Source organism: Lactuca saligna, chromosome 3 (assembly GCF_052625555.1).
Source record: "Lactuca saligna cultivar CGN05327 chromosome 3, ASM5262555v1, whole genome shotgun sequence".
Classification (NCBI taxonomy): domain Eukaryota; kingdom Viridiplantae; phylum Streptophyta; class Magnoliopsida; order Asterales; family Asteraceae; genus Lactuca; species Lactuca saligna.
Genome location: NC_136419.1, coordinates 2,991,204 through 3,014,728, shown reverse-complemented (window position 1 = coordinate 3,014,728; position 23,525 = coordinate 2,991,204). Strand labels below are relative to the sequence as shown.

The 23,525-nt window shown below is 39.3% G+C and overlaps 1 protein-coding gene across 1 annotated transcript; it reads left to right on the top strand.

Moving 5' to 3' along the window:
* Positions 1 to 849: 849 nt before the first annotated feature.
* On the top strand, positions 850 to 2,684 carry LOC145034251 (geraniol 8-hydroxylase-like). The gene is made up of 2 exons (XM_078982624.1): positions 850 to 1,869; positions 1,933 to 2,684. The coding sequence occupies exons 1-2, from the start codon at positions 907 to 909 to the stop codon at positions 2,563 to 2,565; spliced, it is 1,596 nt and encodes a 531-aa protein (XP_078838750.1). The 5' UTR covers positions 850 to 906; the 3' UTR covers positions 2,566 to 2,684.
* Positions 2,685 to 23,525: the final 20,841 nt, after the last annotated feature.

The following is a 23,525-nucleotide window of genomic DNA, read 5'->3' as shown; positions in this document are numbered from 1 at the left end:
TTCAAATTATTTATATTTTTTGTTTTTTTTATTACATTAAATTAAATAAAAATATCTAATTTTATCTTAAACAAACATTTTACTAATAAACAAATTAATTTTTTAAATAAAATAAACATTTTACTAATAAAATTTTAAAAAATATATGTATAAATACGATTAGTTTTATTTTACCTGTGTCCAATGTTTCTTAGCCAAAGTGTGTAAGCTTTTAAGTTCATATCTAAAAATTAGGTTTTTATTTACGTCTTATTTTCATACCTAGCAGCCAAAGAATTCAAAAGCATTTAAGATTTTGCCAACTACCTCATTTAGTCTTGTTCAACGTTTTCATATTCTGTCACACAGATGATCAAAAGAAAAGGTTCTTGATCGTTTGGAAAGAAAAGAACATAATCAAGGCGTAGAGCAGTCTACTCCACATCATGTGCACGCATCTCTGGTGGTATTGTATTCACGCACGAAAAATGTTCGCCACCTGCGCATCTCACGCGTAGAAACCCTTCCATACCCAAAAACCTTATCAAAAATGAGCCCCCGAACACACATCACATAACAAAAATGTTCCTGCACTATACAAAGTAAAAACACCAATCATAAAATTAAGAAAAAATAATAGAAAAACACGTAACCTATTCAAAAATAAGATTATCTATAGACATATATCTCAATTGAATTAATATTCATTACTTTGAATATTAAGCGGACCATATATGTTGAACAAAAGAATATAATAATGGTTTACTATTATTATTCAAACTTTTTATTAACAATTAATTATTCATAAAGTATTTCTACAATATCGTATCTTGTGTGTAGCAGCGTACCAACCATACAATCTAGGTCTATGACCTTTTGAAACTACAACTTCCTTTTATTTATTTATATCTAAATCTCTCGCTTTGAATGCCATATTTTAACAATCTTCACAAAATGATATCAGATAGCCGGTGGTCATGGTGGTCGGAACTAATTACCAGCAAGAAAGACGACCTCACTTTCCAATTACTCATCTTTTCAGTCATCTCATTACTTACTTTATGGTACATATTCAGGAAGGCCACATTCCGGTTGCCGCCGGGACCTCGTGGATTGCCGGTGCTAGGGTACCTTCCATTTCTCAGCCCCGACTTGCACCATGAATTCACCAAATTGGGTCAACGTTATGGCCCCATCTTTAAACTCCAGCTCGGAAGTAAGACCTACATCATCGTCAGCTCCTCCGATCTGGCTAAAGAAGTGGTGCGTGTGCAGGACGATGCTTTTGCTAACCGAGACCCTCCGGTGGCTGGGCTTGTCATCACATACGGTGGCAAAGATATCCTCTGGTCCGACAACAACTCATACTGGCGTAAACTGCGTAAAGTGTTCGTCTCCGAAGTCCTGAGCCATAAGAACCTTGAAGCTTCTCGCTCTTTTCGGCGAACCGGAGTCAGAATAAACATCAAGCAGGTGTACGAATCAATGGGGACGGAGGTGGACGTCGGCGGGTTGGCGTTCGCGTCCTCACTCAGTGTCGTAACCAGCATGATGTGGGGGAGAAGTTTGGACGAAAACGAAGAAAACATTAATCTAGGGTTCCGGGAGGTTATTTCAAAGATCGTGGAGCTTCTGGGAGTAGCCAACGTGTCGGACCTTTTTCCGGTACTTTCCAGATTCGATTTACAGGGTGTGAAACGAAGAATGAAGCAACAATTGCAGAAGGTTGATGCGATTTTTCAGACGATTATCGAGAATAGAATGAACGTTAAACTTGAGGAATCAGTAGAGCAAGAGGGAAGAAATGATTTATTACAGATTTTACTAGAGCATAAACAACAAAACGATGCATCAACTTTCACTATTACCCAAATTAAAGCTCTTTTCATGGTATCATCTTTCACTTTTGATACATCCCTTCAACACATAACTCACTAAGTTTTTCTGAAACAGGACATTGTAACCGGAGGTACAGACACAACATCAACAATGGCGGAATGGACAATGGCAGAGCTTTTGAAACATCCAGAGATAATGAAGAAGATACAAGACGAATTAGAACAAGTCATCGGCCCAAACAACATTGTAGAAGAATCTCATCTTCCAAGATTATGTTACTTAGATGCAGTGATTAAAGAAACATTCCGTTTACACCCTCCACTTCCTCTGTTGATAGGGCGATGTCCAAATCAATCTTGCAAGGTTGATGGATACACAGTGCCAAAGGGTTCCAACGTGTTTATAAACGTTTGGGCAATACACAGGGATCCAAAATACTGGGAAAATCCTACGGAATTTGATCCCAATAGATTTCTAAACCCCGATGGAACAACCAAATACGATTATTCTGGAAACAACACCAACTTTCTTGCATTTGGATCTGGTAGGAGAAAGTGTCCTGGAATTCCTTTGGGTGAGAAGATGTTGGTGTATCTTTTGGCTTCATTATTACACTCATTTGATTGGACTTTGCCAAAAGACAAAGAACATGAACTGTCTGATAAATTTGGGATCGTCTTAAAGAAGAGAAACCCACTCATGGCAATCCCTTCTCAGAGGTTATCAGACAAAAATCTATACATGTAATAGAAACCATCGGTACATGTCTTGTGTAATCATATCTTATGTGAACTCTCGTGTAATGTAAATAAAGTAGTTGATCAATTTGATTTTGGTCATATAATCTTATCTATATTGATACCTTACTTTGACTTATATTAAAGGGAAGTAATTATGCGTCTACTTAATCGTTTTGTAATTTTGTTAAATGAAAAGAAAATATATTTTTTACCATATAAATTTTAGGTCAAGCAACAAAAATGCTAACATATCGAGAAGATCTATTATTTAATTAAGTTCACAGTTTTATAATAGCAGTGATCACTATAAAATTTAAAATAGAAGAGCAATATTAAATTATAAGGAAAAAAAAGTCATGTAAAATATATACGGCGTTATCTCTTGGACTTTTGAATAGCAACCACCAAATTTTTTGACACCTAATTTGTATTTTTGGAATAGGTTAATTGCCACAAACCGACACAAGTCATTAAACCATCTATATTACCTTTAATATCTTCAAAGAAGGTGTTCGTTGTTACGGGGTCACGATCACAAACACCATCCGATGGTTCATGGTTGCTCGTGGTTGTGGTGTCTTTCACAATCGACAACTTCCAATAAGAGAACATATCTCTCTCTCTCTCTCTCTCTCTCTCTCTCTCTCTCTCTCTCTCTCTCTCTCATCGTGATACACCTTGGTTTGTGTTTCGTGATGGTTAAGTAGAGCTGAGGTGGTTATTGTTCAGTGAGAAGTATTACGGATGACTTTATATATACAATATTGGTATGTTTGAGACCGATTTTTTATTTGTTCCATATTTGTCATTACATTTTACAAGAAAAAAAAGCTTTGAGCCCTTGGCCGGTCACGAATAAGTCATAATGATGTGTCAGTTTGACATACATTACATACTTTTTTCGATTTGCTATAGCCTCATTTATGTATAAGTTTGTATTTAATCTCAACAATTTTTTTTATTCCCCATTTACCATTATTTAAAAAAAAATTATTTTAACCATTTGACAATTACAATTAGGTATTTTAAAACAGAATAACTTAAAATAAACGAAAGAAAAGATGAAGCAAAAGTCGAAACTGCGACTTCACCTTAAGTAACAATGCCTATTAGCTAGTAAGTTGATGACTTTTTTTTTTTTGTATTATCAATTTTTGTTGTATTTAATGTGTATATGTATTTTAGAATGAAGAAAAAGACCCACTGTAAGTCTCGATTCTGAGACATCAAATAAACAATGCGACATGTTAATCTTTGAGCCAATCAAAATTCTTAATTCATTCTGAACTCATCTAAAAAACAATTAGATATTTCTAATGATATATTTGTTGAGAAACCAAAAAAAAAACATGAGACGCCAATACGTACAACATTTAAGGGTTAAATGCAAGAAATAGATGTGAGCATTCCTTTTTACTTATTATAGCTTTGTACTATCTTATTTTCTTATTACAACATAGGCTTTCAAATTAATATCTATTAAGGCATCGTACTTCGATAAATATATTTATTATCGCAATAAGTAAGCCATTGATTGAAATTATGATAGTTTAACACAACTTAATATGTGATAACAAAGAGCCCTTTGGCTCACCGGCTAACATGTCATGCCCATCAAAGAGAAGTTACAAGTTTGATTATTGCCTTTAGTGCCTTTTCCTTTTTATTTTGAGCTATTACATTTTAAAATACCTATTAACGACTAGGCAATGGCTAAAATGAAAACATTTCTAAAAATAATGGCAAATAGTGAACAAACAAAATGTTATAGCTAAATGCAAACTCAAACGTAATTATTAAGGTTAAATGCAAACCAAGAAAGAAAAATCCATGTCAGTCAACCAACACGTCATCATAACTTGTTGGTGACCGGTTAACATCTCCAAAATGAAAAGTTTTAGAAAATATAATGGCATATAAGGAACAAAATAAAAGATTGAGGCTAAAATAGAATAAAGTTGTATATATATGACGACTTTTATGACATTAACCTTTCTAGAAGCTAACCAAAGCATTACTAAAAACAGTATTCACGTAAATTAAACAGATCTTCCCTTGTGTATGTGTTAAAAGGCACATTCAGTCATTAATTTTAAAATTTACTCAGATTGTCCATGTATAACTTTTTTCATTTGGGTCGCTCTCGTTGGACATAAAATGACTATTTTGCCTTTAATAATTTCTTTGTCAATTTGATTTTTTAATCATATTTTTAAATTAAAAAAAATAGAAAAATATATACACCCTAACCCACCCCTCCTCTTTCTCATTCCCAATCTTTGTTTCCATCTTTATCACCTTGTCATATTCTTCTTCATCGATCTGACAACCACCATATATGGGTAAATAGAACTACCACCAGTCAACACTAACACCACCATAGGAGCAGAACAAACAGTTATGGCAATCACCGTTATCTACTATATATTTATTGACTATTAGCGCTGTGGAATAAGGACAATCATGGCGGCAACGGTAACCATGTGTTTTTTCCTATTGTATCAAAGCTGATGAACGGAAGTAACATGTACTTACACTATAAGGGTGGTGGTGGTGGTGGTAATAACATTTACTTTGGCGATAGATCAACGGATCCTGATGTTCAACTTCCACCACCTCCTTATCTGTTTTCCCTCCTCGTCGACAACAGTGGATCCATAGAAACCCTAACCATGTTACAATTAGTGGAGCTCGATCTAACCACCCCCCCCCCCCAAGTGAAAATCCATCATGAAACAGGTGGCGGCGATTTGAGGTGATAAAGGTGAAGGCTCGAAGAAGGAGTACTTAGATCGGAGAATGAAGAAGAAGCGAAGAGAGAAAGAGAGAGAGAGAGAGAGAGAGAGAGAGAGATAAAGAGTGTGTGTGTGTGTGTGTATATGTGTGTGAGAGCAATAGGGGTTACGGTCCGTTAGTGGTGGTGATCGGTGCCCTGACATTCTGACGGTGTTTTGAGAGAAAGGAGAAATAGAGTAGGTGGTCGGAGGTGAAGAGGAGACATCTTCTTAAGAGGATAAGGCATTGGTCACTGACAGTGGTGGTCACCGATGACGGTGGTTTGGTAGGTGGTAATGAGGATGTAATATCCCAAAATTTCAAATAAAAATTTCATTTTTAATTCATTTCAAAACATCTAGTAACCATGTCAAAACAACCAAAAGTTTGCCATAGTGTAACACTATCAGGGTACACTCCCAAAATCATGTAAATGTAGAAAACAGGGGCAGATGAGATGTGATCAAGTCGGGTCCTTCCTTTCGAGCTAGAGGTACCAGAAACATAAACTGAAAACTGTAACCACAAAGCTCAAGAACTCCCTAAAATACCCCATACCATACATACATAATAGTCAAACATATTTGGGTATATTCCGACCCCTACGGTCTCTTTCAATCGGTAATGAGTGTATTTCAACCCCTTTCAGTCTCTTTCAACCGGTACTGGGTATGTTTCAACTTGTGACAACCCGAAATATCTCTTTTGTAAAAGCCATTCAATTCAATCAAAGTCAGACTCGTTTCTGCTATCTTTTAGCATTGTTTAGGGTCTGTTTGAGTGTTCTGAGCTTAGTACAATCAAGGTTTGGGTTTAGGAATGTGACATCCCCAAAATCACGGCCAGAAAAGACCAATTTTGTTTATGCTTTATAAAAATCAGAGTACTTCATTTTATAAAAAGGTTGCGGAATTTGTTCCCAGAAAAACATGATAAATACGTTTTTAAAACATTTTCGAAGAAATGTATTTTGTTCATTTTAAAACATTTGGGATGTCATCGTTAATACATAAACATGAGCATAAACAGAACTTACATTTATTTACACTAGTGATCTACATCTCTTTAAATCTCTCAGTGTAATGTGACTTCATATCAACACCTGTGACATAAATAAATTGAGTGGGTCAGGTTGGGAAACCTGGTGAGTACATAGGGTTTTCAACCCACAATAATATAATTATTATTTTCAAACAATCAAACAATCAACCCAATTACCCATCCCTATTATCTGCTTTATTCTTAAGGATCTACCCTAAGAATCAACTATTCCTCGTTCATACATTCCTAAGGAATCGGCACGAAGTCCATCGTCACCGGGGTTTAGGCACTAAGTCTGCATAGTCGCCAGAATTTATACAATAGGCACTAAGTCTGCATAGTCGCCAAGGTTTTGGCACCAAGTCTGCATGATCGCTAGGGTCTAGGTATCAAGTCTGCATGATCACCAAGGTTTAGAGTACACCGGGTGAACACATCGTTCACAACACCTACAGGTTGAGAGCCTGATAGTGTTCCACTGGACTATCTAGGATAGTCTGTGGTTGTCATCCATACTCTGCTGAATGATGGGGACATCGTTTGGGAAAAAGGCTTCTCACATCGTACACCTCTCACCCACACCTTATAGTCTATATCACCTCTCAACTCATCATCCAACTCATATTTCATCTATTATATCTACCCATGTTTTACCCCAACATTTTCGTAGATATAAAATACATATATAGTTTAAATCATTTAAAACATGTATAAAATCTTTCACTCAGCATAGACAGCAAGTATTCAGACAATATGCACAGATAGCACGTAATTTATATTAAAATACTTCATATCTATGTGTAAGATGAAAGGGACTATGCACTCGCCTGAGAAGGTGGTGACTCGGTACTCGGAAAGCGCTTCGTTTACTTTAAAATAATTTCTTTTGACGAAACCTAGTATTATCACCACTAGATTTTAGTCTAATATTACCGTGACTAATTATTAGTCTTATTATTATTATTATTATTATTATTATTATTATTATTATTATATAAGCGTTTAAACAATACTTTCCAACTACTATGTACAGACAGGGGCCAGACATAAAACACCGGAGGGCAGGACCATTTTGGCGTATAGCACTTCTGAAATCCAACAACCCTATGCGGCCCTTTAAACCAGATTCCCCATTCCGCAAGTAGTTAAAAGATATTATAACGACACTTATATAAGTCATAATAATAGCTCAAATATTTATTATAAATTTATAATAACAATACTAATTTTAAATATAAACTATATTTAAAATAGGGTAAGCATAACTTACTTTCAAGGGGATTTTAGCTAGGAGTCGGGCTCTGCAGGGGCAGAACTTCGTCGCTGAATCTTTGTAAGAAAGATTCGTGCAGCGCTTCAGCGCTCACCTTACTATACTAAAACTACAGAAAGAGAAGTCGAATCACGAGGGACCGAAATGCTCGGGGGATAAGGAGAGAAAGACTCTTGAATCAAGAGAATGGTGCAAGAAATATGAGAGCCCAAGGCTCTTATTTATACTAATTGAATTTTCAAAAACTACCCTCCATAATTACTTAATAACCTTTTAGTTATATAAACAACTAAACACCCCTCTATAATACTATTTTAAATGGATTTAATGATATTTGTACTAAACTAATGTCGAACGAACTCAACATTAGTCTTATAATGACCGCATCGTCGATACCTTTCTAATGATATATACATATGTATATATATGTGTACGTATACATGATTTATACTTTATTTTAATACGTAAATATGCTATTATAATTTGTAACTCGTTCATACGAACTGTGTTTTTGACGTTCTTTATATCCACGCGTAGGTGGAGACGTACTCTACAACTTTCGTTTAGACTCCGTCGGCTAATTTTGACTTTATTTTTAAAGTTATATTTTTAACAGGCCGGGACAGGATTGGTCCGTTAAAATCTCATAACTTCTTTATCCGATGTCCATTTTCGTCTGTCTTTTTATCGTTACGCTACTAATAACGAGATCTTCGATTCTTGTTTAGGTTGTGTCGGCTAAAAATCAATCGATCTAAAATTCGAATTTCGGGCTGTACACCGCTATTCCGAAACTTCGAAAAATCATAATTTCTTCATACGAAGTTAGATTTGGGCATTCTTTTTATCGATGTTCTTAGTTTAACATATTCTACAACTTGGTTAAGATTATTTATTCTAAATAATCTTTTTGTCGAAAAGTCGTTTTCGACCCCTATTGCCTCTAAATTGACTAGCCCGGATCTGACGACGTTACAATTATCTCCCCCTTAGGATGATTACGTCTCGGAATCATCAACAAAACAGGGCTTGTATAATGACTCCATACGTCATCTCTTCATCCTACTTAATAATTATAACTTCTATATTCCTTCAAGTCTATCTCTTAGACTCATTGACTGTAAGCAGTACTCGATCGTGCACCTGCTCTCTACCTTAGGCTAGACTTCAAATTATGACCTATCATCATGTGATGCACATTTAGACTTAGGTCTCTTAGAGTTAAATTCTAAAATAGACTATGCCTTCCTTCATGTTCTAATGTGATATAATCACACTTTAACATGTAGCGTTTCTGGCTACCAACTTCTTTAACAACGAATGCGATACTTCTATTAATGGCTTTGATTTCAATTGTTTGGTTTAAGTCGGACGCTACATCGAACTTGGTTCCCTGAACCACGCAACATACTCATCGTAGTCAGACTCAATTCGGTATGACCACTAGGGTCGGAAATCAACAATCTTTTTAGTCATTATCGAAACGATGGTAATGACATACTTGAAAAAAAACAGAATCAGTTACTAGCTTCTTGGTAACCTTGTAACTTTCCCTGATCCAAGTGTGGGCTGTTGCATTTTATATAATGTGGGCTTAAACTCATTAGGAATGGGATAAGCATGCATGGGGGTCTATGGATGATCCATGGAGCTTTTAACCCATGAATCCTTGGAAAGGAAAAGACATGGGTTATTAGGGTTTACCCTAAATCCTCCACACTATATAAAGATGCACATATTGCAAGAAATGGCAACTAGTTGTGTGAGACTTTGTGGTGGCCGATTTCTACATAGCATATTATTCTCTCAAGGTTTTTCCGAGTTTGTGGTGATTTGTGATTCCACTTGAGGCATTCACATTATTGGTGCTAGGCTCTCAAACTCCAAGCAATCAATCACTATCAAAAGGTATGTCATTCTTCTAGTGTTTTATGATTCTAGTTCTTCATGCCATGCTAGTTAGGGTGTAAACCTTGGAAATTATTATTTGCATGTATTTTAGAGAAAACATAGATCCAAGGTTTATTAGGGTTGCATGTACACTTAGGAGTGTTAGAATGCTCATAACCCAACATCGTGAACCATCATCAAGCTTCCAAATCATGAGTAACTGCTTCCAATGATTGTTATCTACAAGAAATACTTGTTATTCATCTTAAAATGGACGGTCTTAGCAAGAACATGAAGGGTGTACAGTCGTAAACCCTTGTACGGCCGTAAACACCTCATAGGGTCGTAAACCCGTGTTGATGTTCATAGTTGGCCTTAAACTTTCCTTAAAGCTAAACATGGGACCAAGAACACTACCTTGATGCTAGATAGGACCTTACAAATCTCATTTGCATACTTCTTCATGAGTGTACGGCCGTACACTCGTGGGCTGTTAACCCCATGGTCGTACACACCTTAGTGTGGCTGTGAACCTCCGTTATTCAGTCATATGTGATTTTAACACTTAGTTTCAAGTGTTTCTTAGTCCCTAGGGTGGTTCCCTATCATAACTAGTTGTGATATACATAATTTGATACATACATGTGTTATTATATGCTAAATCGGATCCATTTGGGTTCGAGACTTTACTTGACACTCAAAATCCTATATCGATCTTACATTCGAACCACTCACTACAGGTGAGTTCATACCCCTACAATCAACCTTTAATAGTTTTAAATGCTTTTAGGGGGTGTGGGAATACAAGTTGAACACAATTAATTGTGTTAGTATAAACATTTATATACTTGTCAAATATCTCATTTCAAACTACTTTTAAAACATTGTTGTACTTTATTGTAAAACTCTTTTTTGTTAACTAGTTTTAAACTCTTTTTCAAACTCTTTTACTTTCAAAACAATATACATTTTGTGTATTAGTGTATAAGTATGCTTTAATGGACTTAAGACTATTACTTATAACCTTGACTCTTGTTCCTTGTTTGGTTGTGGGCTTAGGGTAGGATACACTTGTCTGAGTGTCAATTAACTCATAGTTAAACATGCTAAATACGTATATGAATATAAAATTTTGATCTTTAAAAAGTATACATAACTTAATTATTCAAGCTGAACAATTGACTCCTTTCTATAAGTCGAGAACAAACTAAACCTGCTAGTAAACTATAATAGGTATAGTTTAGAGAATATATACAAAGAACGGAAGAGAACATATACATATACATCTACATATACAAAGAACGGGAGAGAACATATACATATACATATACATATACAAGAACAGGAAAGAACATATACATATACATATATTTATACAAGTACAGAAAGAAGATGATAACTAGAATGTGAAATACTACTTCATGATAAAACAATACATCATTGTATCACATTTGTAACTAGAGTCTCCTGGAGGGAGAGTGGACATTGTGTGTATAGATCTATACGGGACAGGTACTCCCACACCCCGACTGCTAGCTACAGTCCCAACCGGTAAGGCCAAGTGATGACAAAATGTCACCTCACTATTTTCGATGCCGGAAGGTCATCGTGTATTTCAGCCATCAATCAGCATGGTTACAACTCCATCACATTTTAAGTCTTTAATTAACCAAATCGGTTTTAAAGGCAATAAGATTCCCCAAGGTGTATAGTGCATTTAATACGATTAGGATTCTTCATTTGCCTATTTCATATTTGAGCAATGGTACTATTAGGTTAAAGCATTCTATTTTTCCAAATAAAAGATAGCAATAAATGGGGAAAACATAATTTTAAATAAATGGGAAAAACATACTTTTATACATATATAAATTACTGCTATAGTTTCCATACTATTCCAAGTATATATGCAAACATTACATTTTATACGAGGACAAACATGTAAACAGTCGGGCCTCGGGTAGAAGGCCACTTTTCATTATACGCAGGAAATATAGGATTTGCTGGGAAAACTTTTCAAACATTTGCAAGGTTTTTAATACAAACATTCGAAGTTTTTAATTACTATAAATGACACTAAACACTTATGAACTCACCAGCCTTTATGCTCATACTCTCTTTCAAAATAACTTGTATTCTCAGGAAACCAGTAGACAGGTACACCCATGTAGCTTTTGAAGGATGGAGTGGATTCAAGACTCGTCATTATTTTGATTATACATTTATGGTGTTATTTAAACTTTACTAAAGAACACACATGTATTTAACTATTCTATTAATGTAATGGATGTTGTTGCTTGTGTTACTATTATGCATTGTTATGATACTGTACATGACTTCCTCCACCCCTGAATCTTTCCGCCAATTCGGTTTGGGGGTATGACACAACCCCTTCGGTCTCTCTCAACCGGTATTGAGTCTATTTCACCCCATTCTGTCTGTCTCAACGTGCACTGGGTATATTTCAACAACACTAAAATTACCATAAAGCCAAACATGCTACATACATATTCATAATTATAATTCATATTAATGGTCTAAATACAAAAACATGGATACAAATCAACTAACAAGGTTTTACAAATTTTCATAACTAGTTGTATAAATACATAACTACCCAAGAATATATAATACATATACATATATGTATACCAAGTACAAACATAGTAGTGTCAACTATTCTAAGTCCTTGCACAAAGTCTGTCTACTCTGGATGCTTATCACCTGAAAGATTTAAACACTGAGAGAGATAAACGGGAGTCGCTTAGTGAGTTCAAAAATAGAAATAATATAACGCTATGCCATATATATAACAATATAACATAAAAAATAGAAACAAAGGACAAAAAAGGCTTATATATATATATATATATATATATATATATATATATATATATATATCAAATGAAGGGCTTTCTAGATCAATCAACGGTTAGATTCGAGGGATTACAATCAATGAGACACAATAATTTGGGATCATAAAGATCATAAATTCTAGCCCAAGTGGCACATAAAACAAAATTCCTTTTTATCATGTTGCTAGAATATACAAGTTTTCAACCCTACCTAGCCCGAAGCCTATACCAAAGTGATATGAGTCATGCTCTACATAGCCAAAGGCACAAAGCCAATACCAAAGTGATACGAGTCATGCTCTACATGGTCAAAGGCATCAAAATCCAATATCAAGTAATAACTAATTAGATCAATAACATAAGAAAGCATATAACACATATAACACAACATACAATTGTCCCTATATTGAACTCATGTTGTAACCGAATGTTGCTGTAACGACCCAAAATTTAAGACCAAAAATTTCTTTTAATAAATCATTACATAAAGTAAAGTCATCATTCCAAAACACAATATGACTATAAGTTTTCAAAACACATGTTCATTATCAGAGTAAACATTCCCAGGCTGTCAAATCTATGGTGTGTGCCATGCGATCACCCCGAGCTCTGCCACCCGCTACCGGAAGTACCTGAAACCAAAACTGAAAACCATAAGCACGAAGCTTAGTGAGTTCCCCACCCTACCACATACCATGCATAACCACAAACTGCACATACTGGGCCACGCCCACTATCTTGGGCCTCGCCCGCTACAACGGCCCCGCCTGGCTTCGAGCCCCGCTCGGATACAAATCTGTTTAACATAGGCCTCGCCTGTCACAGGGCCTCGCCCGCCAACAAATAATAACGCATAGACGTTTCACAACACATAACTAACACATGCAACTGGTTTTGTCCTAAGGCCTCGCCTATCCTGGGCCTCGCCCGTGTCCTGCTACTGATGAGTCATGGGACCCCGTCCACGCTCCTAATGGTAGTGAGGTACGGGCCTAGCCCACTCTCACTCCTGTTCTAGTTTGGGCCTCGCCCCTATTCTGCTACTAATGAGATATGGAACCCCATCCACACTCTGCTATTGGTGAGATACGGGACCTCGCCCACACTCACCTCCCTACCAGGCACATACATGTATCACACAGACAACAAGTATAACTATCATATAAACAATTCCCTGGGCACCCGCCCGCTATTACTGGACCTCGTCCTGAAAATAATACTAGCATACTGTGCCTAGGGCTAACCCCCGGGTCTTCTACTCATAACTACATGGGTCGGCATTGTGGCCTTAGACCCATTCACACAAAGGGAAACTCACCTGCACTGGCTGAACTTGCTGATGATCTCACTAGTTGCTACCTGACAACTCACGGAACTCCTGCTCCCCTTGCTCCCCGAACTACCAATATCAATGCAACACTGAGTCTAAATGGCCCCCGAAAGGCAACCAAGTCCACCATGGTCCAAAGTCAAAGTGCTGGTCAAAGTCAACCTTCCAGGTCAACCCTACTCGCCAAGTCACCCTACTGACTCGCCGAGTTCAAAATGATCAGATTCCTTCCATTCACGACTCGACTCGCCGAGTCTACCGATTTCTGAGTCCAGACCTGTCCAATTCACTGAGTCTCCACCCGACTCACTGATTCGAGTAACAACCCGAAGGGTTTGGGGTTTCGCAACCTGACTCGCCGAGTCCAAGAACAGACTCGCCGAGTACAAGGCAATCTTCATACGACCCGAAGAGTTGTCCATCCCACTCGTCGAGTTTTTCCACAACTTCATGCTACTCACCGAGTCCACTCAAAGGACTCGCCGAGTCCCTTCAGTTCTGCTTACATGAAGATGGCTTTTGAGTCATACATGGACCCCAAACTGTAGATCCACCCTTCCCAAGCCTATTCCCTACGTAAAGTTGCAATCTTTACGTGTAGAGAAGGAGATCTAGGCAAAACATGCCAAAAACTAGGGTTTAAGGCCAAGGGGCTTCAAAATCGATTTAATGGATGATACTTTATGCTTCTCCAGATCATAACCCACTTGGATTTGAAGTAGCAACTCCAGATCCGGCTTCTAACCCATAAGGGTGGCTAATCATGGCTTAAAAGCCCCCAAACTCACAACCAAAATTAGATCTAAGGGAAGGAAATGACTTAATACCTTCAATACTTCAGAAAGGTTCCACAAACTCCAGATCTGAAGCAAATCCTTGAAGCTTCACTGATTCCCCTCCTTCTTCTTCCTTCAAATCACCCAAAAATGGCTTAGAAGCTTGAATGCACAACAATGGAGGCTTAGGCTTTGTTTTCTGAACAAGGGGGGCTCTAAGGAACCCTAATGGAGAGAATAAGGAGCTTAAATAGTGCCCAAAGTCCTGGATTTAGGGTTTTCTTCACACAGACCAGACTCGCCGAGTCCACTTGGCCGAATCGCCGAGTTGGCCACTTACACCTTGACCCGGATCCCGCTCGGACTCGCCGAGTCAACCCTTAAATTAGGGCTTTTCTTTCCTTTCTTGGCCTTTAAAACTTTAGGTGTTACAACTCTCCCCCACTTAAACTAAACTTCGTCCTCGAAGTTTACTATACTCTACTGCCGGCGATCTGCCTCCAAAGCCCCACCATCCATTCTAACACCAGCTGCCTAACTTTGCTGGCCTTCCGTTCAATCATTCAGACCAACGCCAATCCTTACAGATAATAATCTCGGGTCCATCCTGAGCCTGAACATCCTATAACACAACTTACTCAACCGACAATCTTTTTGGTAATCTTCAAATACTGCACTGACCCCATAGGGGTTCACCCTTTCTTTCCTTATGTGCTTTCCTTGCCTCTCCCAAGGCAATGCTCCATAACCATCTATCCCTTCTGCCTCGGTGAAGACCCTTTCCTCACCAAATCTATTACTCCCGCCACTCCCAGTACGGGTCATCGTTGCCAGTACCCTCTGGGCATTCTTCCTACTATCATTCGGTGTCGAGCACCCCACGATCGACTAACTGAATTCCACCATACTCTACATCCCCGCATTGCTACTGACTAGAAATCCTACTATTCTTATCTGGCTTCTGAATGAACTGAGACCATCCTGGTCCCTACCATCCTATCAATATCTGGATTACCGACTCTCACCGATTACTGACCCAGCACAACCAGTAGTCGCTCCCAGCGACATTCGAAGATACTTCCGCCACCTATACTGCTCAATCTATTCTACCATGCTGGCACTACAATTTCGTGGGATCCCCGATCCCCTTGTCTAGATGCTAAGATCCTTACCAGGTCCCACCTGTGCTGCTAAAACTCACGGGCCTCGCCCACGGGTCTCACCCAACCATACTACTGAGCCACCCTGCTCTCAGGTCTCACCTATACTGCTATCCTCATATGGGCCTCGCCCACGGGTCTCACCCAACTATATCCTAGAGCGGCCTCTTCCAAGGTCTCATCTCTCAATGGCTATACAGGCAACTCCATACCATTCTCATTCATTCCCCATTCCCGATCCCTATCTGAATGCTAGGAGATAAGGGCCTCGCCCCGACTAAGCCAACGAAGCTACTACAAAATCTACGGCTACCCCGTAGTTTGACAACACTTCCACCACTGACTGCTAGTGAATGCTACGACCGCCCCATAGTCTTACATCACTTTCCACCACTGACTGCTAACACGAAAACATCTCCTGCTATCTGACCTCAAGATCTCCATTCCGACTCACACGAGTCCTACATGCGACCCTTTAACCTGAATCACATACCCACCATTACCCTTTACACGCACGCACTGATGGGAAGTTCTCAAACTCCCCACCCTGAACTTCTCAATCCGTCAAATGCTGAACTACCTCCTTTCCTTCTCAGAAATCATCTACCCGATCTGGATTTGCGTGCCCTTACCCTTATGCACTCGGAGGATTCCCCCCCACTTCGATCCTGCTCATGCCTCGATGCTTAATGAAGAGAAATCCCAATCCTTGCTACCATAATCAATCCACTGAGGAATCCCAAGCTTACCATAGCTAAGGATCTAACCTGTCCATTTTAAAACTTATACGGCTCCGAACTAGCAAGACATACCGAGTCCCTCCAAGGCATGCTATAGATACTGCACCCTAAGTAACCTTCTTCGATACAACACACCCCTCAACTACTAACCCAAATATCCAAGGTATGCAAATGGCATATAACTCGATCACAATGAACCCGCTCGAAAATAAAATGCTCAACCGCTAATGATGCAGAACCATAACAATATAATCATGCACAAAATAAAAGAACTAAAAACGGAAGTCGCATACCTGCAATGTCCGGCGCTGCTCGCATCTCCAGAGTAGCCATTTGAAAAGCCCGGACTCCTACCGCAGGCGCCTCCGCACGGCCCTGACGACCGTCTGTGATCCTCAAAGTTGCAGGGGCGGTTGCTATCACCCGTCTTGCTGAAAGCAAACTGGGGAACTGGGCCTTCTTGTGGCCCCGATGATTGCAGTTTAAACATATCAAGTCTGATCCCTGAGTGATGGTAGCAGTATAATCTCTGCTAAAATGACCAGTCTGACCGCACCTAAAACAGCCAGACTCACCACCACTACCACTCCTGCACGCGCCCCCGTGTGTCCTGCCACACCTTCCGCATCGACTGCGGTCCTGATAATCCCTCGACCTCGAATCCGATCCCTTGGGCCTTTTGCCCGAATTCGTGGCTACCTGAACCTCATCCGGCTTCCTCTTCCGGATCTGCTTCAAATCAATTTCCCTCTCCCTGGCCCGAGAAATCATATCTTCCAGCGTCTTACAACCGGACCTGCTCACTAACTCCCTGATGTCATCCCTCAGCATCTCGTGATATCGTGCCTTCTTCATCTCCTCATCCGCGACATATTGCGGAACAAGAAGGGCTCTCTCCCTGAACTTGGCGGTGATCTCTGCCACAGTCTCAGTAGTCTGCGTCAAATCCTGAAACTCCCGGGCCAACTGCTGCACCTCAATAATCGGCGAAAACTCTGCTCTGAACCTCGCTGAGAAATCACTCCAAGTCATCGCGTCCAACGTGGCATCATCACCCAAAGCGTGACCAATCTCCTCCCACCAATCCCTCGCTCTGTCCTTCAGAAGACAGGAAGCGAGTCTGACCTTGTCCTCCTCAGGAAATCGGCTCGTACGGAATGCGTTGGCAACATCAGCCAACCATCTGCTGCTAGCGATGGGGTCCCTAGCCCCATGATAATCTGGTGCCCCAAAAGCCCTGAACTCCTGAAATGTCAGGGTACGCGCTCCCAACAAAGCCATCATCTCCGTACGGAAGGCTCCCAGCCTCTCATCCAAAATCTCCAATATACCCTCCTTAACCGTGCCAAAGATCACAGGAGTCTGAGCTAGAACACTGCGTAACCTCCGCTGATATCAACTCTCTCATCCGCTCCTCGAGCTGCTCGGCCACTAAACCCGAGCCCAATCCCTCTCTGGCGCCTGATCCGCCTGCTGGTCCCTCTTGCAATGTTACCATACTGAAACATATAACATAACCATTATCAGAATACTCCTCACTGCTGCAAGACCAAACATACCCACTACCAGGTTCCCGGCCTTGTCTCGGCCTTTCCCGAATCGAGTACGGATCCTCTGCTTTCAGTAGTACGGGCCCATACTACCTTCCACATCTATCCGTACTTTCCTCAGGAACTGCTTTGACTCCACCAGGTCCCTTTTCTACTTCTACTGCTCCCAGCACTACCTCATCCTAGGCTTACCCTAGGGAGACCTCTGACTCCACTCAAACCAGTCCTCAGCTGCTGAAGGCCTCTTTGCAATGCCAATTAGCCATCACCTGGATACCATCACGTGTGACGAGGCTCAAATAATCCTTCAAGTAAAAGACTCGTCCCTACAACGGTTGGACTCAAACAAGAGCTGCGCAATAGGACCAAATCCAACACTCTGAGATTATTCAACCCTGATCACATGTGACGTGACGTATCCACCTAATGGCTAACTCCCATCACTTAGAATCCCACAATGCGCAAAGCAAGCAGCATTCAGAAAAGGGAAAATCTAACCATAACATACTCAAGCAATCATATCCACATAGCAAGAATCTGAACTAGCATGCAACACAACTCATAAACTCAAGCATAACCTAATCAGGCTATCCTACTACTGACTATTCAACACTATCATGTAGATCAAAAGCACATATAACAGGCACATAAGGCATCCTCCCTAGATCCTTAGTCCTAATCTAGCATGCTGTTCTATTAACTGATAATCAAAACATAGACTTGTATGGGTATTTTGGGGTACTTACTTGAGCTCGGTTGATTGCATGCATCACACCTCTTTTCTCTTTTCAAAGTTTTTATCTTTCCGAATTCTTTTTTCTTTTCTAAAACTATTTTCTTTATCAAACCTCCCTTTTTACAAAATTGTCTTTTCATTTTGAAAACTTCTTTACCAATTCCTCAGTTTGAGTTCAGACACCCCCGAGGGCATGTCTGAATCCCTCAAACCACTCTCACTCCTGTTCTAGTTTGGACCTCGCCCCTATTCTGCTACTAATGAGATATGGAACCCCATCCACACTCTACTATTGGTGAGATACGGGACCTCGCCCACACTCACCTCCCTACCAGGCACATATATGTATCACACAGACAACAAGTATAACTATCATATAAACAATTCCCTGGGCACCCGCCCGCTATTACTGGACCTCGTCCTGAACATAATACTAGCATACTGTGCCTAGGGCTAACTCCCGGGTCTTCTACTCATAACTACATGGGTCGGCATTATGGCCTTAGACCCATTCACATAAAGGGAAACTCACCTGCACTGGCTGAACTTACTGATGATCTCACTAGTTGCTACCTGACAACTCACGGAACTCCTGCTCCCCTTGCTCCCCGAACTACCAATATCAATGCAACACTGAGTCTAACTGGCCCCCGAAAGACAACCAAGTCCACCCTGGTCCAAAGTCAAAGTCGTGGTCAAAGTCAACCTTCTAGGTCAACCCTACTCGCCAAGTCACCCTACTGACTCGCCGAGTTCAAAATGATCAAATTCCTTCCATTCGCGACTCGACTCGCCGAGTCTACCGATTTTTGAGTCCAGACCTGTCCAACTCACTGAGTCTCCACCCAACTCACTGATTCAAGTCACAACCCGAAGGGTTTGGGGTTTCGCAACCTGACTCGCCGAGTCCAAGAACAGACTCGCCGAGTACAAGGCAATCTTCATACGATCCGACGAGTTGTTCATCCCACTCGTCGAGTTTCTCCACAACTTCATGCTACTCGTCGAGTCCACTCAAAGGACTCGCCGAGTCCCTTCAGTTCTCCTTACATGCAGAGGACTTTTGAGTCATGCATGGACCCCAAACTGTAGATCTACCCTTCCCAAGCCTATTCTCTACGTAAAGTTGCAATCTTTACATGTAGAGAAGGAGATCTAGGCAAAACATGCCAAAAACTAAGGTTTAAAGCCAAGGGGCTTCAAAATCGACTTAATGGCTGATACTTTATGCTTCTCCAGACCATAACCCACTTGGATTTGAAGTAGCAACTCCAGATCCGGCTTCTAACCCATAAGGGTGGCTAATCATGGCTTAAAAGCCCCAAAACTCACAACCAAAATTAGATCTAAGGGAAGGAAATGACTTAATACCTTCAATACTTCAGAAAGGTTCCACAAACTCCAGATCTGAAGCAAATCCTTGAAGCTTCACTGATTCCCCTCCTTCTTCTTCCTTCAAATCACCCAAAAATGGCTTGGAAGCTTGAATGCACAACAATGGAGGCTTAGGCTTTGTTTTCTGAACAAGGGGGGCTCTAAGGAACCCTAATGGAGAGAATAAGGAGCTTAAATAGTGCCCAAAGTCCAAGATTTAGGGTTTTCTTTGCACAGACCAGACTCGCCGAGTCCACTTGGCCGACTCGCCGAGTTGGCCACTTACACCTTGACCCGGATCCCGCTCGGACTCGCCGAGTCCCTCCTTGGACTCGCCGAGTCGACCCTTAAATTAGGGCTTTTCTTTCCTTTCTTGGCCTTTAAAACTTTGGGTGTTACAGTTGCGATAGAATTCTGAATTTTGAAAAAATTACACCATCCCCAGGCCTCTAAAACCTTCAAATATACCCATGGAGCTCATATTTCAAATTTCATAAGTAATTACTCAACTAATCTCAAGTTATGTTGTTTTCAATTTAGAAATTTTAGTTTTTGTTCTTTGTATAGTTGTCACTTGCAGACCTGTTTTCCCCTTCTTAAATATTAACAACATAGACTCTTATATCCTTATAATTCCACTGACCTCATATTTTTATGAATTTTCTATAATTTACTATAGTTGTCACTTGCAGACCTGTTTTCCCCTTCTTAAATATTAAAATAACTAATAAATTCTAAATATTAACAACATAGACTCTTATATCCTTATAATTTCACTGACCTCATATTTTTATGATTTTTCTATAATTTACTATGAATTTTACAACACAACATCCCAAAGTTGTCAAAATTCAGCCTTACCGCACTGAACATATAGTTGTTTTCACCCATCTTAAGTCTGGAATTAGATTTTGGTGTTTAAACAAAAATCAAAGTAGACATTCTTATCTTTACAGGGATATATAGCACATATCTATACGATTTGTTTACAATTTTTGGTGATTTTTACAAAAACAGGACAACCATACTCTTTATGATTTCATTTTACCCTTTACATGATCAAATCTCATGATCAATATCACTAAGTTCTTGTATTACAATAATAACACTGCATAATTTAATAATCCATTCTAATTCAATTATAAACCATGGGTTTCATTACCAATTTTCACTAATTACTCTTAAACCATGATTAATTCTCAAGTTTACATGTAGTTACTTAATTTCGATTTAAGATTCAAGGTTAATACTCAAGCCTAATCCCATGAAATCAGTGGTAAACCCCCTTAATCAAAACCTAATCTCTTATAACTCACTAATTACATGGGTTAATCCAAAATTAAGAGTTCATACCTTGATTACTAAGCTTGATACTTCAAGAACACTCAAAATCTTGATTTAATCTTCAAAACTTGATCAAGATTGATCATGTAGGTGAAAATCTCTCATAGTTATAGTGAGGAACTGAAAATAGCAGAAAAAAAAAAGCCAAATTCATGTTTAATGGGTAAAAACCCGAGTTGGGTTGGGTTTGACCCGGTTTGGGTACCCGTTTTACCCCTAAACACTAAAAATTGCATAACTTTTAGCTCGGAACTCCTTTTTCGTTGAGGTGTTTGCATATGCGTTCCTCACAATATAATTTACAACTTCCAATAAAAATGTCCCAAATAAATCTTCCAATAAAAGCAGTTTTACATATTTCCAACTTAGACATTATACTATCATTAATTTCGATAGTTGACTTTTTGATCGGAATCACATAAGACTTCTCATCACTTCCAATACCTTCCAAATGATTCTAAACTTAGTTTAACTTCAAATATAATAAAACTATTTTTGTTAGAACTCAATGGTAAAAACCATATTGAAAAATGGCGTTTTTAACACATAAAATTTTATTTCTTTATAACTACATACTTTAAACGTTTAAACCACATAATATCTAATAATATTCATTTTTAAACTAACAAGCATATGAAAAATTATAATTGAACAATGATAATAAAGTGTATGTTACAATTACATTTTCCTTTTGAGGATTTCGTCCCTGAAATCACGACGATTTAAACAAGTGGGGATATTTTTCTCTTATCTCGTTCTTATTTTCCGAGGTATATTTTCCGAGGTATAATTTGGGCCTTGATGGTATTTCCACTTGGCAAGCACCAACTCCACTTCTTTATTATGTAAAACAACTATTCTATCATTTAAAATCTCTTTGGGATCTTCTACATATCTTAATTTATCATCTAGTTTCACCTCGGCTAACAGAACCGTTTCATCATATATGCTCAAACATTTATGACGATAAATCACGTGAAACACATTGTAAACACCTGCCAGGTTTTCAGGTAATTCCAAATGGTATGCTTTGAAACATCCCAAAAATATAGTCCAAAATTTTCAATTTTAAATCATTAATAAAACCATAAATCATTCATCACCATAAAGAAAATCAAGAACCATGTATCTCAAAACATCATGTCAAATAATATATTAGAATCAAATGAGAACTTATCAGAGTCTAAACAATCCCACGATGAAAACTATGGTGTGTGACATGCGATCATCCCGAGCCCTTCCCCTTGCTAGTGGAAGTACCTGAAACCAAAACTGAAAACTGTAAGCATGAAGCTTAGTGAACTCCCCCAAACTATCATATACCATACACTGGGCATTGCCTGCTACATCGGGCCCCGCCCGACATTGGACTGAAATCCGGTATACATTTAAACACATCAATAATGAAAATAACATAAACACACATAACATGAGCATAACTTGGGCCTATCCCACTACATCGGGCCCCGCTCGGCATCGGCTTACCCGTCATCAGGCCCCGCTCGGCATCAGGCTTGCCCCGACATCAAACCGAAGTTCGGCATACATACAACATTCATATAGCATAATCACACATCTTAAGCATATAAACAATCCTTGGGCTTGCCCCGACATCAGACATTAGTCCGTCATACATACAACATGACTTACAAGATAACATTCATCAGGCTTACCCCGACATCAGACCGACGCCCGAAACACATAACACATAGCATGCAAGAATCACAAAGTCACCAAGCATACATAAACGCTTCTCGGGACCGCCCCGACATCGTACCGAAGTCAGGAACATATAAGCTACATTAGGCTATCCTCGGAATCGAACCTAAGTTCGACATATGCTAACATACATAAACGGGCCGAAATTGGTGCCTTCAACTCGTTCCTACTAGAGGAAAACTCACCTCGTAAGGCTGACTGCTGAAACTCGAGTGAAGAATCTCTGACTACTACTTCGGTGACTCGTCGAGTCCCAAGAACGACTCATTGAGTCAACTAATGTCCATGTCCATGACTCGATCTCTGTTGTGCAAAACTCATCCAAAAGGTAGATCTGGGCTCCTACAGTCGATATAACACGTAAAGTCATGAACTTTACGTCCATGCATGGGACTTTAAGCTCA

What these genes read in the sequence shown, in the direction of transcription:
- LOC145034251 (XM_078982624.1), top strand. Translation starts at nt 907, where the DNA reads ATGCCATATTTTAACAATCTTCACAAAATGATATCAGATAGCCGGTGG. An exon ending in AAATTAAAGCTCTTTTCATG is followed by an intron (nt 1,870 to 1,932) that starts GTATCATCTTTC and finishes TTTCTGAAACAG; the next exon opens with GACATTGTAACCGGAGGTAC.